Below are 24,309 nucleotides of genomic sequence, written 5' to 3' on the forward strand. Positions count from 1 at the left end.
GACTGGAACAAGATCCACTATGTGGCACTTAAATGGGGATGGAATGATATTAATGCTGGTAGGTGTAATACCATCCTGAACTCCAGTATCATGAGAAATGCTAAAGTCCTCTTCCTAAAAGGTTTACAATCTAAGCAGAATATGGAAACAGACGTTTGAAAGAGAATCACAGGATAAACAGGGCAGCATAGGGTAGCAAGAGAATTCCTTCAGCATTTACAATTGCTTTAGTATGGCAATTTTCTTTAACATTTATCCGCTTTGGATTCACACCTTCTGATGTTATTTTGTTTCTGAAAACAGCTCATATTGTAAGCGGAACACCTTGCTGCTGTGACAATAGGTACTCTAGAAACAAACAATTTCAATTTCACAGTATGCCAATTAAAGTCAGATACACTTTATAGCATCATTAAAAAAACCACAGAGCTCTCTGAATTTAAAGTAGCCCTTCATCACAAATTAAGTGCTACAACCATTCAGTATCTAACTCTGCAGACAGGCAATGTGACCATTTTGAAAGAAAAAACTTAAAAAAAGTATCAGGACACCAAATTAGTGCACTTGTAGCCTGTCATTAGGTTAAATGTCTTTTCTGCTTTGTATTCTTACTGACAGACAACTAAAAGAATCTCTTGGACCATTTTAGTCAGGGACAGTCCAATTTTCCAAGACCGAAGAGTTACTGTAACAGATTTATCTTTTTAAGCCCTTTACCATTAGGCCATCAATCAGAAGGTGAGACACAACGCTTACCACAAACATCAGCAGGAACAGCTACATGTAAAATTTATTTACTGTGAGGCCAAAGGACATATGACATAAGCAAGGTCCATGAATAATTGACATGTGTGAGGTTTTTGGAGCTGAAAGCCAGGGCTTGGCTCCGTGATACTCTGTCTTCACGAACGCTGCCCAGCTGGTGACTCAGCAAGCACCGTTCAACTGAAGTACACAATGACCTGGGGAATTCATCTTTAAAATAACAGTATTCTCTGAGCAAAGGCTGGGTCCCTTTCCCACTCTCTGCAAACTCCCCTGTGGTATTAGATTCTTGTACAGCAGGAATAGTGATGCAGAAAGTGAAACAGAAGAGAGGAAAAGCAGACACGGATAAGACGGCAGCAATGAAAGGGAAACTAAGTGACACAGAAAAAAGAATGTGATAGAAAAATGCAAAACACATTCTGAGAAAAGAGGAATCCTGATACAATCTGCTCTCCTATTAAGGAAGAAAGTCCTTCCACCAGCTAAACAGCAGCTCCTAAAAATATCTTCCTTAAAACACACAAGCTTTGGTCTCTGTGGAAACAGAGCTCCATCCAAGGGAGAGGGAGACCCGAGTTAAATTTATGGGTGTGCTCCTGCACTTCTGTGGAGCCCAGAGTTCAGAACAAGCTGGGCAACATTGCAATGTGGAAACCAGCCTTCAGCAAAACCAAAGTAGGAAGCGATTCAAATAGTTAACATAGGCAAATATAAAACACTGATTTGACGAGGGAGAAAAAGATTTTTTTAAAAAAGCGGGGGGGAAAAAAAGGCATGCATGCTTTTTTCCTCAAGGTAAGGCAATTACTGAGAATTGCAAAGCTACTGCCGTTGAAAATGATGCAAGTATTTCTGTGTGTCCTTGCCCACAAGCACTTATCAGGTGGCAAAGTTCTCCAGTCTAACCTACTCTCAATAACCCGAGCAGGCTGCGTGGAGTACGCGTTACGTTTCTTATGTGTGCAGAAAAAAGCCCCAGCTGTCTTCACAAGCAGTTCAGCTATTGGCACCTACAGCTTCCCAGCTCAGGCCAGGTCTAGCTAAGACACCAACACGCTCCACAGTTACTACTAACAGTATTTTTTATCCCCCCCCCCCCCGTGTTACTGCCTCAATTTATACAAATCGGTTTTACCAGAAATTCTGGTCTCCTTCTGTGCACATAGTTCATGCTTGTGTAAGCTGGCTATTAAGAATCCACACCCCAGACTCTTCTAACTACCCCTGCATAAAGTAATAAGAGTCCTCAGTCACACCAAGAGGCCAGTGGGACAGAGGAGGTCGGGAGGGTTGCTGACAGCGAGTACAGCAAAGGAGGACGGGACACAATCACCTCTAGTTCAGTCTGCTTAGCTGTATGGTTGTGGCTTGGGCCATGTCCCTCCTCAGTTTCCTCATACGACACAGATGATGGTATCAGTTGCTTTTGTAGAGTACTTCATGTTTTCTGGCTGACAGCACTATGTACAAACTATGCATTGTCATAAAGCATCCCTAATTATGAGCATAAGACACTGACTCCCTCCCCCGCCTCCAGGGCTTCAGCTTTGAGTGATACATAAAAGTTTACCATGGCTATTTTTACTCTCTCCTTACTCAGTTGAAAGCGCTAGTGAAATGCTGCTTCAGGGACTACAGACGTGTCACACAGCTGAAGCCCTGCAATGTTCACGGCCGAAGTTACAGCATCTGTGCCAATCCTCAAAGGTGCTAAACACATATTCATTAATGAGGCCAGTTCTTCTTTCAGAAGACTTACTGAATCAGTGAAGTTAACCACACCTTGTATTTTCAGTTTTAACACTGCTGTCCCAATACCCCTTACCTAAACTGGAAAGTAGATAGAACAGCATGGATATAGCAAAAACAACAAATTCATTTTCAAAAACAGTCACAGTAACATCTAGGCAGAGCATTTTGACTACACAAGCCCCATTTCATAATGTTGTTGTGATTTACTTGTTTAACTGCTACTAAACTAAAGGTGGCTACTGGTGGTCAAGTTTTTCCTTACAACACAGTATATAGAGATAGGCCAGGAAAACAAGGCAACTAGTCCATGTGTTCTTGCAAGGAGACCAAGTTTGAAACTGCACTCCTCTCTCAAGGGAGGCATCAGTGAACCAATTAATTTTTAGGACAATGAAAATCCAGCATGCATCAGGAATGACACAAAACATGGCACATTTGAAGAAAATAGTGATTTCTAGAGTATTTTTACTAGAAGGTACATGTGCTCAGTTATTATAAGATCTTCATAAGCTATTCTTCAAGTCTGTTTCGTCCTGTTTATACAAACCCATTTGTCACAACATATTTGTTCACTCCCTTTTCAAAATACATTGACTCTAAATGTAATGATCTAGAGAAGTTTTGATAGCTTCTAAAGAAACACAGATAAGTTTTTCTATAGCATCATTACATACTTCTGTAGGATATGCATCTACATTTTCAGAAATAAGTGGCTATTTAATGCAGTATGAATCTAAAAATCTGATTTTGGGGTAGAAAGGAAAAACAAAAATCCCCAATTAAGTAAAAATCCCACGTGCAGACTGCATATGTTGAGCAAGAGTTTATGTTGTAAGCCCTTTAGTGCAGAAAAACTCAAGTTCAGTCAATAAACATTATTGTAAGTAATTTACAGTATCAGAACAAAACACTGAATTTCACAAAGTGCTTCAGCAAGTACCACTCCAGCACGTCAGCCAAAATACCACAGAAATTACAGCAGATTTTCAACCTAAATGCCAACACCAAATTGAGAGCAAGGAATTGGATTAAGGATTTTTTGGTGTTAACCATAACAACAACTGTCAAATGAGAAAAATCAGAATTACTTCAAGATTCATAGGAAACCCTGGCACACAGCAAGAGTCGCTGTGCCAGCTTCTCACTCCAGTTTCCTGAATTCACACAAATATAGGTCTAAAATTCTTCACTGTTTTACTGAGCACAATAGACACTGACTCTTTAAAATATGTGATGTCTTCTTCCTTCTCTACTTCCTTCCTGTCCAAGTCTACAAACACTGTGTGATTCAAGTTCAGGTACAGCAGACTCCGAGTTCATATTTTCATTGTAGTAAGAGCCAAAAGTGGTTTCCATAGTATTCTGGCTTATGAAGCTGCAAAAAAAGGGACACATTTTTCTGGCATATATCCCAGCACACTGTCACAGGAGCAGATGAGTAATTCTACAAATGTGTTCACACTCAAAATAATTTCAGTGGCTGCCAGAGAAATTTAATCAAGGAATCTGCCACAGGTTTATATCACTATTATTTTACTGCCGCACCAGATAATTATTTGGTTATGCTGTAAAGAAAGCCCAGTGCTAATCAATATAGGGTAACTAATACTGGAGTTACAGAATGAACCTCTGATTCTTGAAAATGCCCTCTTAAAGGTTATTTTGGAAATTCATTATTTGCAAATACCACACTACTACAGGCTTGCTGGACTATGTGACTGTAGTGCTGATCCAGTGATGTACCAGCTCTTCTATTCACATAAATCAATCGATCGAGTGGAAGCAATTTCTAGGTACTTCTTAGGATGATCATTTGCACTGCAGTAACTTAATTATCCTGAAGCGTGAATCACTACAACTGCTTCTTGATTACTGTGCTGTGATAATCAGTGATCTGTTATGAAATATTGAGAACTGTACTTAAAGTTCAACCAAGTCCTAACAAGGATATTAAGTATCACTGGTGACCTTAAGCGACCATGATAAGAGCAGGTGATCCACACACCGCTGAGTAGAGCAGCGAGGGCAAGTTTTCCCTGAACAACCAGGGTAGGTAAAGGAAAGCTGTTTCATGGCATTCTCTGGTGCAAACTGTAATGAAATCGCATTTTAAATTAACTGAATTATGCTAATCTACACTAAGTAGCTTGGGGGGTGAGGGTTGGGTGTCTTTTTTTTAATCCGAATAATACTAGTTCCTCTAAAATTTTTTTTTCCTTTTTCAAACAACCTTAAATTACCTTGTGTTCACATGCTTTGAACATAGGCTCCTGACTATGTCACGTTTTGAAGTGGGAAACACCTTCCTTAACCAAAGTAAATCTGCTCAGGACTCAGAGCAAAACCAAGCACTCTTGAACAGTAAATCCATTCCCCTCCTTTTCCACCCCCCCAGCTTCACCATTACAAATGAGTTCCTTCTCCCCCTTCAACACTCATTTTGTCAGAGGATTTCATGCCACACCATGGCAGCACTTCCACGTGCTTGTCTTGCATCACACGTTTTTGAGCCAACTTACTGTGGCACAGCAAAGCAACCCAGCAGATCACAGGCCCAGTCTGAGGTCTGTCTTCTGTTAGTCATAAATCAGGCTCTATCCTCACAACCATTTATAGTTAATGATCTCACAGTGGAGATCATTTGACAACTGCAATTAGACTGCATCTATCCATTCTGGTTTTTCAAGCATTTTTCAGAAAGAAGAGTCAAAAGAGAAGTAAAACATAGGATCATAAAAAAAAAAATAGATAGTACACATCATCAGCCAGGAAAGACGACTTTGCAAACTTGTGTTCTGGAAGAAATCTCTTCCAAGGTAGCTAAACAGTAGCAAAATAATAGTATACAAAAGACAGAATGGGCAGAAAATATGCAATCTGTGCTTACAGATCAATTTTTTGGTTTTTTTTAAAGAGACTACAAAGTAAAACCTCCTTTGTTTTCTCTTGTACTGAGAACTCAACTGTATTTATAACATGATCTTTCATCACCACAATAACCCAGAATACTAAATTTTGGTGTTCGGTTTATGTTAGGTTGCTCATTTGTCTACCACATGAACTAGCAGTTGTATGTATAAACAACAAACAGATTTGGAACAGCTGCTTCTGACTGACTGAGGGCTTGGTTGGTTGTTGTTTTTTTTTTCCCCTAGATAGCAGGGAATGAGGGAACAGACTTGTCATTAAATGTGCATCGAAATTTAAGCAGGAGCTTCTGCCATGGGCACACTGATATAAGAGAACAGAATAACTTCAATAATTCTTTCATACTGATGATCAATGATTCTTTCACATTAAGTGAAAGTTAGCAAAAAGGCCACTGACAAGCAAAAACAGACTCTTGTGGGACATCCAACAAAAATGAGCAATGATGTGGCTGAGCCTTCTGTTTGAATTCCAACCTTCACCATTCTACTACTTTATGACAAAAGGTGAATAACACTCCAATACCCAGTGTGCATTTGTGCAACGAGAGGAAGGGAGCGCTTTCCTAAATTAATTCCTAATCACAGGAGCAAATGCAATCCAAACCCACTGTAAACTGAAATACAAGAAGCTAGTAAGAGTAGAAATAAGTGTTAAATGCATGAATACATGCAAATGTAATTCCCACCCCACAACTTGCTTTGCTTTAGCAACCGTAGAAATCAACTAAAGTTCTGAAGCCAGCCCTGTGTCACAAGGTTATGGTTTTGAAGAAACACGTGCTCTCTACTCTTCAGAGCTCCCCGCTTCTCCCAAAGTGCTTTCTTGGAGCAATCTTGATTTACACCATTTAGTTCCACAACACAGCACGTAGATGGCATACTAAAATGAATCTCTCACTCCAGTTATTTTAAAAATAGAGCTCTGGAGTTAATTAAATGCAAAATACTTTGTTAAAGTTAAGATGCTCTGTAGCAAATAAACATGGAATAAAGAAGTCTTAAGCTTTATTTATCAAAGACAGGAATTCTTACTGGCCACTATGAACTGTCTTCATGACCACGGCATCAATAATTCACAAAAACTCAGTCAGCTACATTCTATTATATACTCTTTACTGTAACCAGTGTACAAAATCTATATAGCTACTCTCTGAGGTACATTTAAATAACCCAAGACAGCAGAGAAAACTCTGTTACTTTCACAGAGAAGCTCAGTCTACAGTACTTTCTGGAGTGAGGAACTCATTATCTTCACCCCCAACTTCTATCTCATCTCAATCCTGCTGTGGTATTTTTATTTCAGCTGCACACATCATACTCTATGTTTTATAATACAGCAGAGCTAAGACAGATGAGCGTACTCCTCACAACATTTAATGACATGTCATTAAAACTTCGACAATCCTTTTACTGTTGAAAAAAGCCTACACTTCCCCTTTGGATATCCTACACTCAAAAGCTGAAAAAATGAGGTAAACTACTCCCTATAAGGGTTGTTATGAAGAACAAGAAAGATTTGATGATATCCATGTACCTAAACATAGTATTTTTTAATATAAAGACTTCAGTTAAAACCAGTATGTGTCAAACTAGAACAGAAACTGATTCCCTAGGAAATGTTAAAAAAAAAAAACCCCGAGTACAAATATTAACACTGATTATGCATGCCCACAAGTTTTGTGCTTTCATAGCTGTTTCTTAGATTTCAGTTGCTTCCAAACTGGAGAGCCTTGCCTTCTTCCAGAGGCTGAAAATTCACAGTGAGCCAATGCATTCTGGCTCACCTCCCAAGCCCATCACATAACCCTCCTCACCACCCTTGGCTCAGCACAGGGAGACTGAGGGTTTACAAGCCTGGAGGAAGCAATCTTGCTGCTCTCCAACAGTTCTCAAAGCATTTCTGTTCAGGAGCACTGTAGTATTCTTTTAGTACTCCCATCTGCTTATTGGAGCACTTCCGACACCTCAATCTTGAGCACTGCTTTTACCCTGACTCTTCTTCACAAACACTAACTTTGAGACATTTTCCTTACCTCTACATATGTATAGAACCACACAATAGTTTAAGGCCATCCTGCCGCAGCACTAATTGCCATGAGCTGCAACTATGCAAGACTTAAGCTTCTGACTCATGCATTGGGGTAACTTATCTGAGGAGGAGTGCAGTGACTTTTGACCCAAGCTGCTGCCTGCACCACCCATTCCCAATGTTTCTTCCCTTTCGCCAGGTACAGCTCATCTGCTCACAAAGCAGACAATAATTGCTGAAATGCAGAAACCAGAACAGTCAAGCCAAAAAGAAATGGCACCAGTTAAATTTTCTTTAAATGTATCAGGCTGTAGTTTCTGAAAATACAAATATCACTGTATAAGTATATAATGAAACAAGACTAACCCTAAACTGTAATCAAACTGCAAAGCTCACCTGAAATTTCACACTTCTAGGTTTGCACAGCTGATTAGCTACACACACTATGATTAATAAAAAAAGTTATTCTCAACCTAAGGATCTTAAAACAAAAGTATACATAAATTCTGCTGAAGGCAATTGTCTGGGTGCTCTAGAATAATTAAATGGTTTGCTAAGCTGGTATTAATCATTTGGAGACTAATATTAGGAAGACTAGATGAAAGAAAAATTCAAAGCAGGCTGCTCAAAACTTTGATACCTATAGGGCTTGGCTCTGGAAGTACTCAGGTAACTAGTCCCACCACTGATTTAATTCAACTAACTACTTAAATTTTTCTTTTGTGTGTGTGGTTTCTGTTTTGTTGTTTGGTTGGTTTTGTTGGGGATCTTTTCCATTCTTTCCTTCATTTTGCATTCTCTTCCACCTATTTGTTGTCATTTTATTTATGTTTCAGTCTCTATGTAAAATCTGTGGATGAAATAGCTTTTACTAAGAACCTCATGTTTTCAAAGATAAACTACATTACATGACTACTTTTGCTACAATTCAATGCAGTTTACAAGCCATTAAATGTGAAATACGTGGCATTAAGACAGACTCTTCCTTGCATCACATTTGTAACTATATCCTGAAAACAAGCTGATAAAAAAATATTCAAGTATTATCCCCGTAACTAAGGAGAACAATGAAAAAGCTGAACTTTCTCAACAGCAGGTGCTTGTATCCAACATCCTAGAACAGCAGACAAAGCCCTTTTCACACTGCTCTTCAAAGATCCCTGGAAACATGAATGCTAGAGCCCGAGTCCGAGAGGATTACATGGGAGCTGGAATGGGTGAGGCCTCGCCACATATGCAAGCAGACAAACTGGATGCATCATTGTTCCCCTCCAGAAGCATTAGTATAGCTCTGGCAGTGATTTGAGAGTCTTCCACAGAAAGGGGACGGGATGGCAGAAAGGCAGGACGGAGAACAACACAGCAGAGAGGTCCTGATACAAAAGTGATGAGTACCAGTGAACTGGTCTAATATTGCTAAAAAGAACCGACTGCAAATGAACGCTTTTGTCCCTGGTATATGAATATTTTATCAGCCAGCATTATATGAAGATGACTCAGCTGGCAGTAGGATTTCTCTTTCCCTTATATACTTACATTAATATGCTCAGGCACTGTAGAAGAACCAGATAAGACTGGACTTCTCTCAAAGATACACACTATCTCATAAACACCGAAGGGCTCTACGCAGAAGCCAAGTGAAGAAGTGTCATGGCCTGTGTTATCCAGGAGACCACACATCCTGCTTGGATAGTCCTCTTTAATCCTCTGGAAATATTTCATGTTTCTTTGGGTTACTTTAACCATTTCCACAGATTTAAAGAAGAGCAGTATTTTCTTTTGATTTAAGAATCAAAACAATAGGCACTTCCTCTGCACTGCCATGTCTTGTGAATCATGACTAGGGAGAAATCCGACTTGGATAAGCGATACTGTAACCTCTATTCTTCCCCCAGCCCCAGCTAAGTGGAGAAAACACAAACCAATTTTGTAATTGCTTCAAACACTGAGCTTTATTACAGTGTGAATCTGTACACACTTAAGCATCTGCTTTCAAAGAAGTGGCAAATTCACAGCCTCAGAGAAACACTACTCTCCTGATGAGTCTTCCTTGCCTTCTCTCAATTACCCATTATCAGTTAGGTTCATTAAATATTCTAACAAATATCAAGAGTGATAACTGCCAAATGGAAAAAGACAGTAATTCCATGAAACCAATCTATTAGTAGAAAAGATTCTTCCAGCATCTTTTCAGAAAGAAGAAAACCTCAGCGTTCGTTCTTTCTTTGTGACATTTTTATATTGGCACTCTGACTTTGAAATCAGACTCATCAATTCCTTTCTTTGTAAGCATCCTCAAGTTCTTCTAGTCCTATCGCTCAAAAATGGGCTGATTTGACTGTACCAGGATTAACGATCTGTTGCTCCACAAAATCTATACATTAGCTAGTCTATATTTAAACCTGCACTGTTTTACACTTTGTTTTCCTTTTGCACATGTTCCCTTAATGAACTTTTAGCACGATGAATGTTCAGGCCGCAGTAACAGTCACCATAAAGCTAAGATGATTTAAAAAAATATATAGCAAATCATAAGGATTAACAGCACCAGATGTTCTAAAACAGCAGACCACAAATAACTAGTTCAGAGCTTAAAAAACAAATTTCCTAGTCAAAGCCTTTATCATCACAAACCCAGAGGCTAAAGCCCCCATCCCTTCTACCAGTAAATACTACTGAGGACTGTGAACAGTACAATTTAGCACACAGTCAAAGTTTCTCCTGCACAGTTCTGTTAGGTTGGAAGTGCCCAGGAAGCCTGCTTCATGCTCTCCAGGAACTTGGAAAGAGAGTAAAAAAGTAATTTACTACAGAAATAGACATCTGCATTCAATTATATCAGTACATTTTATCTATTTTAAAGTAACAAATGTTAATCTAAAGTGGGAACAGTACTTCTGTACATCTAGAAAAGTACTTACTTTCTCATAACTTTCCTAAACTCACATCAGAAAATTCAGTTCTGAAACCAGGTTATATATACTTGTTCAGCTTATTCAGCTATCTTATCTGGCATCATTCAAGCTTCTATGAAGTGAAAAACATTTTGCCCAGATTGTGCAAATCAAGAGGTTTTAATGATGGTCAAACACCCTGCTTGCATACTTTGTTTTCTGCCAACATACCGAGTGAGCAGGGCCGTTTGCTTTTGTAGTCTTTTTGGTGAAAGATTTCTTGCCTGTCAACTTTTTCCCCTCAGAAAAGGATGCTTACCAATTAAGTTAGCTACTCCACAAGAAGCAGAAGTATCTAGCAGTGGATCAAGGACAACTGTTAATGCAATCACTTAAGTGCATTATTGCAGCTGATGCTAAAGGTAGAAGCTGATGTGCAGATGCATCTTAGAAAATTAAAAAACAAAAATAAAGGGAAAAGAAAGCAGCTTCCTAATGTTACTCAGCATCCTATTAGCCTCTATCTGTGATGCAGTCCTTGTAAAGCAAGCAGGCTCCCTACTTGACTGTAGTATCACCAGAGAACAACTGGTTATGCAGGAAAAAAATGTTAGCAATTCCAGTACATGCCACACCGGCACTTAATGGCCTACCAATAAACCGGCATAGCATAAAGACGTCTTGTACTGTTGGAGTTTCTATTTTTGAAATAACAGACGACAGTGCAGTGCTTGGAAAAGTAGGTGCATTAATGTCCACACCATGGCCGAACACCAGTTTGGATAGCAACGCTTTGGCTACCCAGGTTTTTCTGCAGTTCCCCATTTCACCACACGTGCACTTCTAGATGTAGGCTACTGCTGTTCTCTCCCCCAACACACATTTCTTATGTTTAGCTCTTCCCTCCCTTCACAAAGCTTCAAACCAGAGACAAAATAGAAATATTTAATGGTAATTTTAAAAAAAATATTTAAAGAAGAAGTCTGAGCAGTTCTACAGCAAAGAGCAGGAAAGTACACAATTCACATTACGGCTGAGAAGCACTGGGAATAGTGGAAGGAAGAAAAACAGAATAACAAATGACAAACAATACCTGCTAAATCAAGTTCCTCCTCTCCCCCTCAAAATCCCAATAATAAATTAGCTAAATTTAAGCTAACATTGCTTCCTTTATTCCAAATTAACACTTACTTCGTCCTAAGAAAAACAAAAAATTGCTACGAATGTCCAACCAAAGACACTAGCAATTGTTCAGTTTCTCCTGCTGTTGAAATGCAACAGCTTTAGAACTACATCCAGGCAAGAAACATCCAAGATCCTTATGTTTAGTGTTCCTCATTATGAACATTATTAGAGTGGATATTTGGATAGGAAGGTTAATTTCCTGAAATAATTGGAAGGTGACAGGTCTTATATCAATGGTGTCTGTTCAGTGCTCTCCACAAAATGGTATACAGATCTCAGATGAGGTTTGACAGAAGGGCATCCACTTTGGAAGGGCGGTATATCTGGCACCAGCTTGCTTAGTCTCAGGATAAAAAAAAAAAAAAAACATAAAAAAAAAAATCAATAAACCAAGGAGATTTTACAGTCCTCTCACCCTCTACAGGACTAGGTGAACATTGAGGATTTATGACAATCTTATCTTTCACACCAATAATTCAGCTCCAAGTTATATTCAAGTATGCTCTTATCATCTTTGTTCTTTGTTACTGCAAATACAAATTAGAACAATTTATTTTTTAAAAAGACAACTATATTTGTGCCTGTATTCCTTCACAGACAGTAGTTTTCTGCATTATCAGACTGATTTTTAGTACAAGCCTCAAAAACAGGATAAAGAACTAATTGTACTGGTTTTAGGCACAGGAGGCTTTAGAAGTGTACATCATATTAATGAATAATTAGCAAGAGCTCAGGGGAGAGGGCAGAGGGTTTCTGTATCAGAGAAACAGAAGTTTGGAAGCTGGCAGAGATTCAGTAGAAGTCAAAACCTTACAGGCATGCTGGTCAGGCTTAAAGTTAAAACACCACTTAGTATCTTAAACTACTGTATTGACTCCTGAAAGAGTGCTTTTTGCATCAGAAAGAAACATTTGCAAAGTATACTAATTCAGTGTAATTATTAACCAGTCTGAGGCAAAGGTTACATGCTTATAAACCAGTATGGATAAAAATAGCAAAACTGTAGCTGAATTACTACCCCACCTCTTCCTATAACTCTGGTACTTTCACAGTCGGTTAAAGCGGGTAAGATGCTCATAACCAGGAAACTTTTCCTGTAGTAGCATTATGACACGTTAAAAACAATGCTTTACTAGAAAAAATAGACAAGCTTTTTACAGTAGGGAACAACAAAAAATATTTTGAAAAAAAATGTGTAATACAACTTAATATGCAAGTTGAAGTACACTGCAGTCTTAGGGGAAGTGGGAGACCAACCGGCCGTTCACCAACTGCCTCAAGGTAAGAATTGTCCTGGGAATACCAACAAAATAAGTATACCAAAATTAGCTACTTCATTTTAAAAAACAAAACACCACACCAAAACATACACACACTTTTGTGAGAAATGAAGCTATAAAGAACAAATAGCTAGAGAAGACTTTTATAAATTTGCCCCAGAGAACATGCCTCAAAACCAAGAACATTTTCTTGAAAGATGTCACTTTCCCCAGGGTGTCATGTAGCCAACATCCTACTTAAGTTCATCAGATGTTTCGCAAGACTATACAGAGATGGGACAAAGGTTAAGATCTGTACAAACAAACCAGTCCAATGCTTAGGGCAGCAAGTTAACTACTTGAAATTTCCTTTAAAATGTAGATGGTTCCATTGACCATTTTGCTTACAAACTGCTTAACAGAAGTCTACCCCCACATTACTGTTGGCTTCTCTTATTTTGCATATTATTAAGGCTTGCAGTTTATTGTACAGCCTAATAGTTAAGACAAAGTGTCGTGTTTAATTTACTATAAATAGCCAATAATATTCATGTAATAATGATAATCTGAACCTTATCTCACTTTATCTGTACACTTGAAAAAATATATAGTTGTTTTTGCTTCTTTGCTGCTATTGAACACCATTTTTCAAGTTCTATGAGAACATGCAAAACAAAGCTAACTCAAAGTCAGCAGAGAGAAGGAATGTCCAGAAAGATCCTGTGATCTGAGCAAAACACTTTCTAAACAACCTTATTAAAAGAGAAGCATTTCAAGCCATACTATTTAAAAGGTGCTTCCCTGAGAAACATGTTGAAGTTGGTCTCAGAATTTCCAGCTTTGTTGGACCCCATTATCCGTCACTCCATAATTATTCATTTGCTGCATGCAAAAAGAAGTGGCCACGCCATGTCACAAAGTTAAATTTAACTAGTCTAACATACTGGGATCTTAAGAAATTTGGCAGCGTCCTGTGAAAAAAAATAAAAGTATCTTTGAGCTACTGGCTGACACTGCATGCCTTGAGAAGGGTTATTTGCCAATCACTGATGCATGCAGCTTGTTTCAGCAACATCCCTTGGCAGATAAACAAGGCTCACAAGAGTTAAAGTTCTTAAAGTAACATTTCTATATGCAAGCAGGATTTTCTGGTCAGGCATGGTAGCACGATCTTCCTAAAAGCATACCCCAAACTGTCTAAACCAACAATTAATTTCAAATTAACAGTTTTTTAAAAAAGCATTTTCATCTTGAAAGGTGTACCTAGGAAGAATTTCAAGCAACTGTGCCAATAAATAATATTACTGTCAAGAAAGCATGATGTTTTTCTAACAAATTTTCAATACAAAAAAAACCCAGAGGCAATATTTAAGAGATTAGATTACCTCTAATTTAAATTTTTCTCTCTGGACTTTGAGGCAAGTCTACTAACTTAAAACCTCATCTTCCACATCAACATCATTTTTCATTTGTGAACTCACATGGAATTCCCCTTTTTGAAAGTTGAGATGTTACAGATTTTTTTTTTTTTTTTTTTTATTTCCTGATTGTAGGGATTTTCCCAAAGACCTGCATGTGCTCATCGGGAGACATGAAACCAAGGGTGGGAAGGTGGGTGGGCACCGAGCCAGATCTGACTGTCTAACATAATTTTGTGCCTTTGTATCATCTGCTCTCATGGTCAGCAAATCCAACCACAATGTTTAATGCCAACAGGAGCAGCTTTGCTCTGTAAAGCTAACATAGTGGGTACAAAATAAAGATATGGATATAGATAATGCCAATGTAACACTGTCTTTATACAACTGGCCTACGTTTGTTTGCACCTTTCTTGGATCACTTGCAGGTACTGCAGGTTTATGTGGAACGTGCCACAATAATCCATTTTTCTCAAATTAGCCTTTAGAATAGTGAATGTAAAGATGCTCCTCAGTCCTTAAGCTGACACTATGCACTATTCATCCCATTCTACATTCTTAGCCTTCTATTAAAAGCTCCTTTATACCTCTGTGTTCACACAGAATTTCCTGGTTTTACAATCACACACTTCCATGCTCACAAAACCTGACACATTAGAAAACCCACACCAACAAAGCACTGGGTTTGCGGGCAGGAATAAAATTCAGCTTCATCATCAGATGTCAGGCTGAGCATGCAGGACCAGTGTAAGTCATTCATCTAAAAACTGAAAAGCAGGACAGTCAAGATGAAGGGGTAGCAAATGGATCACTGAAACTGCTTATTCAGTTCACAAGTACTAGGCTCTAGCAATCTCAATTCTCCACTGTCCACCGACTCTTATAGATAGGTTTGTCCACCTGTTGTATTTTAGCCCACACAAACCCAAGTTTTTAGTCAAAAAACAATCCTTAATTATCTCTATTTCAGATCAATATAAACAATGTATACTCAAATTAACACAAAGAGACACTTAGAAGCCACCAGCATTCAAGAACTGTAAAGATGTGCCTTTCTTAGATTCAAGAAAACACAAGGAACCCCTCATTTTGCACATGCATAAGTGTCTTCAAGTTTTCTCAAGTGCAGTGGCAACTAAAACTATCTCCTAATCAACAGAGAAAGATTTCTACCCTTTTTAGCTGCTAATTGGCAAAAGCAAGCCTGTATGTGTGTCAAGCCACAGCACATTTGCAGCTTATTTTATGACTTATTTCAACTGCTTGCAATGTAGCCTTGTAATTGATTTATATTTGTGAGGAAGGGCAGAAGGGAATGCTAGTTATTCATTAAATTTATTACTGGCTTTAGGGGGGGGGGGGAAAGGTTATTATTTGCTCATTTAATTTATTAGCACTACATAATTCTGAGACTATTGTCTTTAAAGCCAACAGAGAATGCAACTGAGGAACTGATTTCTAGATATTTTGCTTAAAAGTGTTTTCGGAGGCAGGGTTTAAAACTAAAAATTGTCATAATCAGATTGCTGTCTCCCCCAGGCAAATCTAATATTAAAATAAAACATGAAATTCAGACATATGCTACAGAAGTTAGGCTCCAAACAGCAAATTTCTTGGCACTGCCTTTATATTAGGCTATCTCCACCTGAGGAAGCATCATAGGACAAAAAAACCCCCCAGAAAACCAAAACGACCATGTATTCTTCCAGAAAACCAAAACAACCATGTATTCTTCATTCAATATGGAAATATAAATATCCAATTCCTCAAAAAGTGACAGCTTTCCCCACAAACCCAGTTGATGGCAGATAACCTACTTTCATAGCTTGAAATATTCTCCACCTATACCCACAGGTATCTACAGTCCTGGATAGCGTTGCTAATTGTTTGGGTTTTTTCTTTCCTTCTTTTTACTCACGTTCACAAGTAATGAGCCAGCGTAAGCTTCGCCCAGCACTTAGAAACACTCCAAAATAGCAGAGTAAGTAACAAAGGACAAACGTTGAATTTTGGAGGGATTTTTTGGTTTTGAGGTAGTAAGGCACCAGAGATTGACCCTGTCCAGCTCGTACTCCACTGCTAAGTACAAATTGAACTGATCTAAGTGCTACCAGCAACAGGTCAAACATCCACTGTGCAACCACCATCAGCTCAGTCCCAAAAGGTGACACACTTCTCCATCCAGAGTGAGAAAGGGAAAACGCTTGCCTTTCTCATACGCTTCACACAATTTAGCTCTTAAAAGCAGACAGAAACCTTTAGTTACTTCAGCAAGTAGGCTTTAAAAACATGTTCCTCCAGAAACCTTTATGTTCAATGCTATAATGATGTTGAGAACGAGATGCTACAACCTTTGTGCAGAGAGTAAACCAACCTCTCCGGTTCAGGAAGCTGATTTTCAGGACAATCTACACTCAGGACAACAAGTAGTATTAGCCAAAGGCTCTTTGACAGCTTATTTTTCTTCCCAAATAACAGCCATTGCAAAACATTATTGAAAGTAAAAAAATATATTTTTTTTTTCCAACAAGCTTTGATCTTGCAGTCCTGACAGAAATAGGGAAATATTTAGCAAAACTACTTTCACTTCAAGTGACTAAACTATGTAATACAACACCAAAGCTCAGTAAACATTTTGAATAACTTTGAACATCAGAGCACCTGTTTTAAATAGTTGTTGGCATTTGTCCCTGGGATGCTCATCACTGGAATTAATCTCTGCTCATTACATAGACAACAGCAGGAGACTGCTCAAAAATAGATACAGAGTAAAGAGTAGATACAGAGTAAAAATAACATACAGAGTAAAGTTGTATGCAGCTTTTCTTGAGGTACTGACCATGGCAGGTAGAATAAGTTAAGTTTTAGAGAGCGGTCTCTTTAAACAATCCTTTACAGATATCATGTCAACACTGTTAAAAAACTGGAAGTAGGAAAAACCCTATCAAAGTCAATGACAGAAAAATCTACCAGGTTATATGCCCCATGAACAAGGGGAACCCTATTACTCCAGGATTATTTGTCATGACTGCTGAGCACTGCCTTTGGCCTGCCAGGAATGAAGTTGGTAACTTTTCATCAACACCTCTAAGTATTCAATCTAAAGAACTCGGGTTAGATCATGCTCAGAAACACAGTGCTAGAGAAAGAAGATTCTGTTGCAAAGAAAATTAAAGCAGAAAATAACTATTCTGATAAATTGAGGTAAAAAAACCTGAAGCTATTATTCACCTAGAAAGCTGTAACCACTTCAGCAAATCAAAATGGAGACAAACTAAACTGACACAGCCTCAGAAGATCAGTTATCACGCTAGTCTAATCCAACTAGATGTGTTCCCTAATTTTACTCGAATGAAAACTGTTAACACCTTTCCATCAACTCCTTCAAAGGAAACAGCAGTAAGAGACTGATAATCAGCACCACAAATAATAAAATTACCATATAATAAAAGGTTTGATTTTGTTTTAAACATTGAATTTGGGGAAAAAGCTTTAAAAACTACTTAAATATTCTAAACTATCTGCTATCCATTGATCAAAAGCCTTCTCATTTCATTACACCATTTCACAATTCCTTTCATCTTGCCATATTGACCAAGGAGCATAATGAGAAGTGGAAGTGGACCAATGCTCTCCTATGGACTGAAAGACAAACTCAAATGTACGTGTTTTCAGAAGGAAGTATTTAAACATTACAGTAACATCTATCATTTATCAAAAGCTTAAATAGAAAGGATACCAGTTTATATTGTGCACCATGAAAAAACATCAAGCTGTATTTTGTTAAATGCAACAAGCACAGCTCTTCTAACCTATTTATTAACCACATTTTCTTCACCTCCTTTCAATATCCAAAAGATTGACTAATGGGTTCTCCTCTTTGAAACTCTACTACAGAAGCAGTGCCTTCTTTCACTTGACAGAGATTTAAAAACATTTCACAAATCTCCAAATTTTTAGAGAACATACAAATTGATTTAATATAAAAAACATGCAGTCAACAAAGTCGTCATGGCTTTGTGCTTAAGCGCTGTACCCAAACCCCAAGCGTGTATCCTGTTTTTAAGTACTGTACATTGTCTTAATGTAAAAGAGTTAGAAAGTTCAACCTTCCCATGGGGAATTCAGGAAAGGGGAGGAGAGTGACAATCAAGTCATTCCATGCAGATGTTGTCTTAAGTCAACAGGATTTTAGGGTAAGAGTCAATCACATCTGAATAAAAAGCAACTTAAAACCGTAAGGACCATTGAGAGAAGACAGGGTCCAATATAGCTTCTCTTCAATCTGGTCTGGAACAAACAGAACAGAAACAGACCAACCTGCCTAAAATGAAACAAAAAAATATTATCTGAAGCAAAGAAACAGAAGATTCTTTTTGAGAGACATTTAGATATCAGATGGAAAATTGTTAATCAAGTGGAAATATATAAAGCCCAAATTAATTACTGATTAATAATGGATATTGGAACTTGAGCAACCAACACTACAACTGGACCTCTGAAGGAACATCTATAAAAACTCATTTCAACGAAATGTAATTGTATGTCAATATCTTTACCTGGGCTGAAAGACAGTTAGCATTCAAACGTAATAATTAGTAAAATTATCGTTTAAGAGCATACTCTATTCATGAGGAGAGATACTCATTTAATTAGAATTAAGGAAAATAAGTTACAAAGACTAAAAGAATGCAGAATAGCTGACACTGATTCTCCAAACACAGACTGATAACTGAAACCAACCAAAAAAATTATGATGATTTTATTTTTCATTCACTGTTTACAAGGTGGTTTTATAGTCATTTGTCGTGTAACGTCTGATACTTGAATGTGTATGTGACAGCATAATCCTCATTTCAGTAACTTGATAAAATACAGTCAAAATTTGCAGCCATGTTTGCAACCACAGTCAGCTCACCATCATGTCTAAAATTTGGCAGCAATCTGTTTTGTCCTAGTGTAAGGTTAATTTCCACCTTACTCGGGGCAACTTTCAAAATACACTGCTAAATTAATATTTGCTAAGTATCAGTGGTACTTCACAGGCACAATTTAAAAAAAAAAAAGAGAGAGAGAGAGAGAGAGGAATCTCAGATTTCCAACATTTTAATGATTCCTTTCTGCTGCCAGGTGGAACGTCTGGTGGATTCAGAAGAGCAACAGCTTCCCACAGAACTTAGCACAGATGACTAAATGCTTTTGATGGCATAGTGAACCTCTCCTATTTTAAGACTTCACTTTTAACTTTGCATTACAGTTCACTTCCACATGACTACAGGCCAAATGTTAGGCATTTGCATGAAGAATGAAAGCATACACAAACTCTTGGAAGCTACCAATGAACTGCTGTAGCAAAAATGGTACAATACGACATTTTACTTCAACAGGCAGACTTGTATTTTTACAGCAGAGTATTTCACTTAATTGTGAGCCACTTGGACTTATTAAAAAGGGCTAAGAAATGATCAGTCACTTAAAGTTCACACTACTGCTTTGAGAATTCATCAACAGAAAACCTATTGTTTCAGCTCATACCTGTTATGAAGACAGTCATCTGTTAATAGACAGAATCAATCTTTTTTTTTAAGCTTACATTTTTCAGTAACCAATTTCTTTACTGGGCACCCAAAATACTGTAGTATTTCCTATCTTTAACCAATGATAACACAACTACTCTACTCTCAAGGTAGCACTAAGATGCGGGACTTAACCATGTACAAGCTGGCAAATTTCAACCCCTGAATTTACAGAGAAAAGCAGAACCCAGATCTTGTATAAACTACAGAAAGGACTCCAATATAAGACTACAAACTTCCTCCAGCCACGTGTTAACAGAAAGAGCTCAATCCTCTCAGAGCAAGCTGGGCACGTTTTGGCACCGCCTACTGGGTCAGGCTTCTCAAAAGACTTAAGTGAAGGAACCTCTTGTTTCTGGATCTACGTAGATTTTAAACACACACTAAATGCCTGTCAAGACAGGAGCACTTCCAAGTGGATGTGAAAGCACTTATTCAGAGCTCTAGAAGACCTTCATGAAAAAATATCATCAACTAAACATAAGTGAAACAGAGAGAAAACACAGCAACTGAAGGACAAATGTTAAAATGTTAACTAGGCTTGGCTTAGACATAGCACTTTTCCTCCCTTAAAACCTTATTTCCATTATCCATATGCATAACAGTGGCATTTAATAATTTATTCTGCATACAGCATATCAAAGTTATTTCTTTACATAAAAACATTTTGTTCTTATTCAAGGATTATTTATTTTTTTTTATTTCTGGAAAAAACCCCAGAATCTGGTTTGTTCATCAAACTGCCAGAACACAAGCTACAAAAGGGTAACTTCCTCCTACACCTTTCTCCCCCATGCTCTTAACTTGACTTGGGCAGACCAATGTCAAAAGCCATTTGGACTCCACAACTGACCAATCCCTGGATCCTTGAAAAGCCAATTATCTAAATTAGTAACAACTCTTGTCACTATTTCTGAAGCTGGCACATATCCTTAAGATAGACATTAAATACTCATTTCACATAAGCCAAGTTCATCTACACAACCCCGGAGCCAAGAATAGAAAACGTTCGTTTTTTTTTTTTTTTCTCTTGCCCTACTGCAACAATTTAAGCTTTTTAAAGCTCTCTCTTCCAGGATATGTTCTGTGAGGTCCTACTTAAAGAATTACTTACACAATAGCAAAAGGAGCTCATAGTTTCTGTGGACAGAAGAAGCAACAGAGGCCCAGGGATGGCAAACAGTTGTAACAAGGAGCCAGAGGCAGCAGCTCTGCTCAGGATTTCCTAGAAGCCAAGGGCTCCCTGTTCCTCCTGGCCATGCCACCTTGCCAGAGCCTTCTCGTTGCTGCTCCATCCCTTTGGATGCCACCTACTTCGGCATCTCTTCCTGGCAGAATCCCCAGCTCAACTTCCACCTGTCAACGCTTTTTCCTTCCACCCCACTACCCTACCCAATACGACAACAGTTGTTTGGTTGCCAAAAGAGAAAGACGTCTCTGTTGCACGAGCTTGCGTGAAACCCCAGATGCATCACAAAACACCAGCAGTTTCTTGGTAAGCACTGGCCTAGGCTACTGCCAAATTCAGTCAATGCTTTGGCTCACCTGGGTTACCTCCAAGTGTAGACAGTGGTCGGCAAGTCTCTAACAAAAAGGTTTTTTGCACCCTGCAAGCTCAAACTGCAACCAGTGCGCTATTTCCTGCTCAAGATCGTAATTTTCAATGCTGAAGCAATGACTAACAGATAATACAGCTGAATAAACCCCTAAATCTAGAAAAAGCCCAAGGATGAAGGTTTGCACACATCCTTTTAACAAATGAAGCCTTCCAGCAAATTGCACGGTAGCTGTTGACGGAACATCTGGTGAAGCCATTGAAGTAACTCAAACCATCCACAAACCCTTCCCCTCCACCTCTCAGCAGGTTAACTGTGCAGACACTGGATTTACTAGGATTAAATGGAGATACAGAAACACCTTGTCCCCAATATCCATTTACCTTGTCCTGAGGGCCTGCCAGGCTGCATCAATGTCTGCGTACAGGTTTTTCTCAGAGGGTTTGCCGGTGCTCACCCCGTAGCCAGAGTAGTCATAAGAGAAGACGTTGCAGTTGATGCGGGAGCCAAGGCCAATGTAGAAGCTGCACATCTGGCCCAGGTCCACAGCATTACCATGCGAGAAGAGCAGCGTGTACCGGCCAGTGGGAGCACAACGTACGAACATGCAGCCCAGCCTGTTATCTCGAGCCGTGCGGGAGAAGAACACTTCCACGGCATCCAGTTCCCGCTGCGAGTACTGCCAGTCCGCCCGCTCGCTCAGGTGCAGGCTGCAGGTGCCTGATCCCGTGGGGGTCCCTGCCCCGGCTGCCGCCCCGGCCTCCTGCTGCTGCTCAGGCTGCAGCACGGTGTAGGTGGGCTCCGGGGGCAGGAAGGCCAGCTTGGCAGCGATGCGGCTGGGGCAAGGCGGGCAACAGAACAGCCAGCAGAGCTCGCCCAGAGAGAAACCGTTCATTCTGGGGCCTTGTTCTGGCATCAGAAACACCGGAGAAAAACTAACCTCTACTGGAAAGAAGTCAAACCCAACCAACCCAGAGCCCTCCTCCAACGCAACCTGCGCACTGTCCTGCAAGGCTACCAGCTGCCCTCCCAAAACGCAAACAACGACAACCTTGGAGGAACTACAGTTCGGCAAAAATAACGCAGCTCCCCAAAGCCTGAAAACGTGCTTATTAAAACAAACAAACAAACAAAACCAAATAAAAACCACCAAACCAAAACCAACCCCACAAAATATAAACGAAGTACAACCAGCCCTTAAAAATCCCCCAACTAATGCTGCGGTATATTCAACTCCAAACCACCACCTCAGACCCCTTCAGAGAACGGAGCACACGTACACGGGTGCATTTATACAATGACTTCCCAGGTCCTACGGCTCGGTGCGGCGCTCCCCAACGAAAAGCAGCCGCCCCCCGCGCCGGAGCCGGCCCCCCGCAGGGAACATGCAGCCACGCCTGGCAAGGGCCCTGCCCCCCGCACCGCACCGCTTCGCCGTGCCCCCGCGCCCGCCCGGCTCCACCCCGCAACCGGCCCCCGGTCCCCCGGGGACGCCCAGCACCGCGGAGCCCCCCTCAGCGCTACCGCCCCCGGCCCGGCCCCGGCGGCGTCCGAGCGGCGGCGGGAAGAGGAGGAAAGAGGAGGAGGAGGAGGAAGGGTCCGTCGAGCAGGGGAAGGGGAAGGCAAGGTCGAGGCTCAGCCGCGCGTCGCCGCGGGCAGGGCCATGCCGGCTGCGGCGCGCAGGCAGGAGCAGGCAGCGGCCATGTCCCGGCGCTCTCCCCCCGCCTCGCAGCCGCACCGCTTCCGGGTTACGGGCGCGGAGCGGGGCCGCCCGCCGCAGGTGCCGGCGGGGCCGAGGCGGGAGGCGGGAGCCCGGCCCTGCCCGCCGCGGCTCGCGGCCGCCCCCTAGGCCCGGCGCCGCCGGCAGGTGCGCGGGGCGGGGCGCGGGAGCCCGCGGGCCGAACCGGGGCGCGACCGCCCGCGCCGGGAACGCGCCGCCTGCCCCTTTAAGGGAGCCCCCCGCCGCCGCCGCGGTCACGTGCGGCGAGAGCGCTCGCGCCCCCCGCCCCTCCCGCTCCCCGGCCGCCCCCCGCTGGCGCATGCGCGGCGGGGCCGCCGCCACCGGCCGAGGGGCAGGCGGGGCGCCGGGGGCCATTTCGCGCCGCCGGGGGCTCCGCGGCCGGGAGCCCCGCGCTGCCGGGGCCGCCCCTCTGACCTCCCGCAGCCTCCGGGATCCGCTGGCGCGGCTCCCGAGCCGGCCCGCTCCGGTGCGCTGGGGTCACCCTGAGGAAAGGGCTGTTCGCTGCTGAGGCCGCGTCCATCCCTCACGGCGCGGCATGGCGGGCGCCGGCCTCGGGCGGCTCTCCTGGGCGCGCCAGGCTGGCAGGGTGCTCCCCGTGTGCTCCCCGGGCGAGTGGGACGAGGGCTACCCCGGGGCCTCGAGTCTCGCCCCTGGGGAATTTCAGGTGTGGTTGTGCAGAAATACAAAAGCTGCCGCGCCGCAGCTGGAGGCCTCCACAGCTCTGCTCTCCTGGTGTCGGGGGTCCTGTGCGTCCCAGACTTGGCGGCTGTGGAGACCTCTGTATCTGTTGGGTTTGACTGAAATCGGTCAGCAGTTTCAAGGGATACCGCAGAAAACTTGAAAATTGTGCAATTGCGGAAGCCTCGTTTCCTTAAAAAATCAGACTAATACCCCGTCTCCCAAATAATTCATTGAACAAATCAGCAAATCATTTAGGGCGTATGGCAGAACCCGTGAATGAGGCGTTGTACTGCATCTAATGTGTTCGTCAATCCAGAGAGCAGAATACAAAAGATTGCGGGCAAAACACGACCTATTTACCTGTAACATTCTGGTACCAACACAGGTTATAACTATACCCTTAAATTAATTAACCAGCACTGAGTGCTTGCTGAAAAAAACCCAAAACAACACTAACATAGCCCAAGTGAAAATACAAGGAAAATTACACCTGTGCAGCAGTACTTACCCTGTAATTCGT

The 24,309-nt window shown here is 41.1% G+C and overlaps 1 protein-coding gene across 1 annotated transcript in view; it reads right to left on the bottom strand.

Moving 5' to 3' along the window:
• ABHD17C (abhydrolase domain containing 17C, depalmitoylase) overlaps nucleotides 1-23,131 on the bottom strand; it is a 30,429-nt gene extending 7,298 nt beyond the window's left edge. The window contains exon 1 of the mRNA XM_074917366.1: nucleotides 21,751-23,131. Coding sequence (XP_074773467.1) covers nucleotides 21,751-22,283 — 533 coding nt within the window. The 5' untranslated portion in view covers nucleotides 22,284-23,131. The remainder of the gene's footprint in view (nucleotides 1-21,750) is intronic.
• Between the last annotated feature and the right edge of the window lie 1,178 nt (nucleotides 23,132-24,309).

This window comes from Athene noctua, chromosome 13, assembly GCF_965140245.1.
Source record: "Athene noctua chromosome 13, bAthNoc1.hap1.1, whole genome shotgun sequence".
In the NCBI taxonomy this organism is placed as follows: Eukaryota; Metazoa; Chordata; class Aves; order Strigiformes; family Strigidae; genus Athene; species Athene noctua.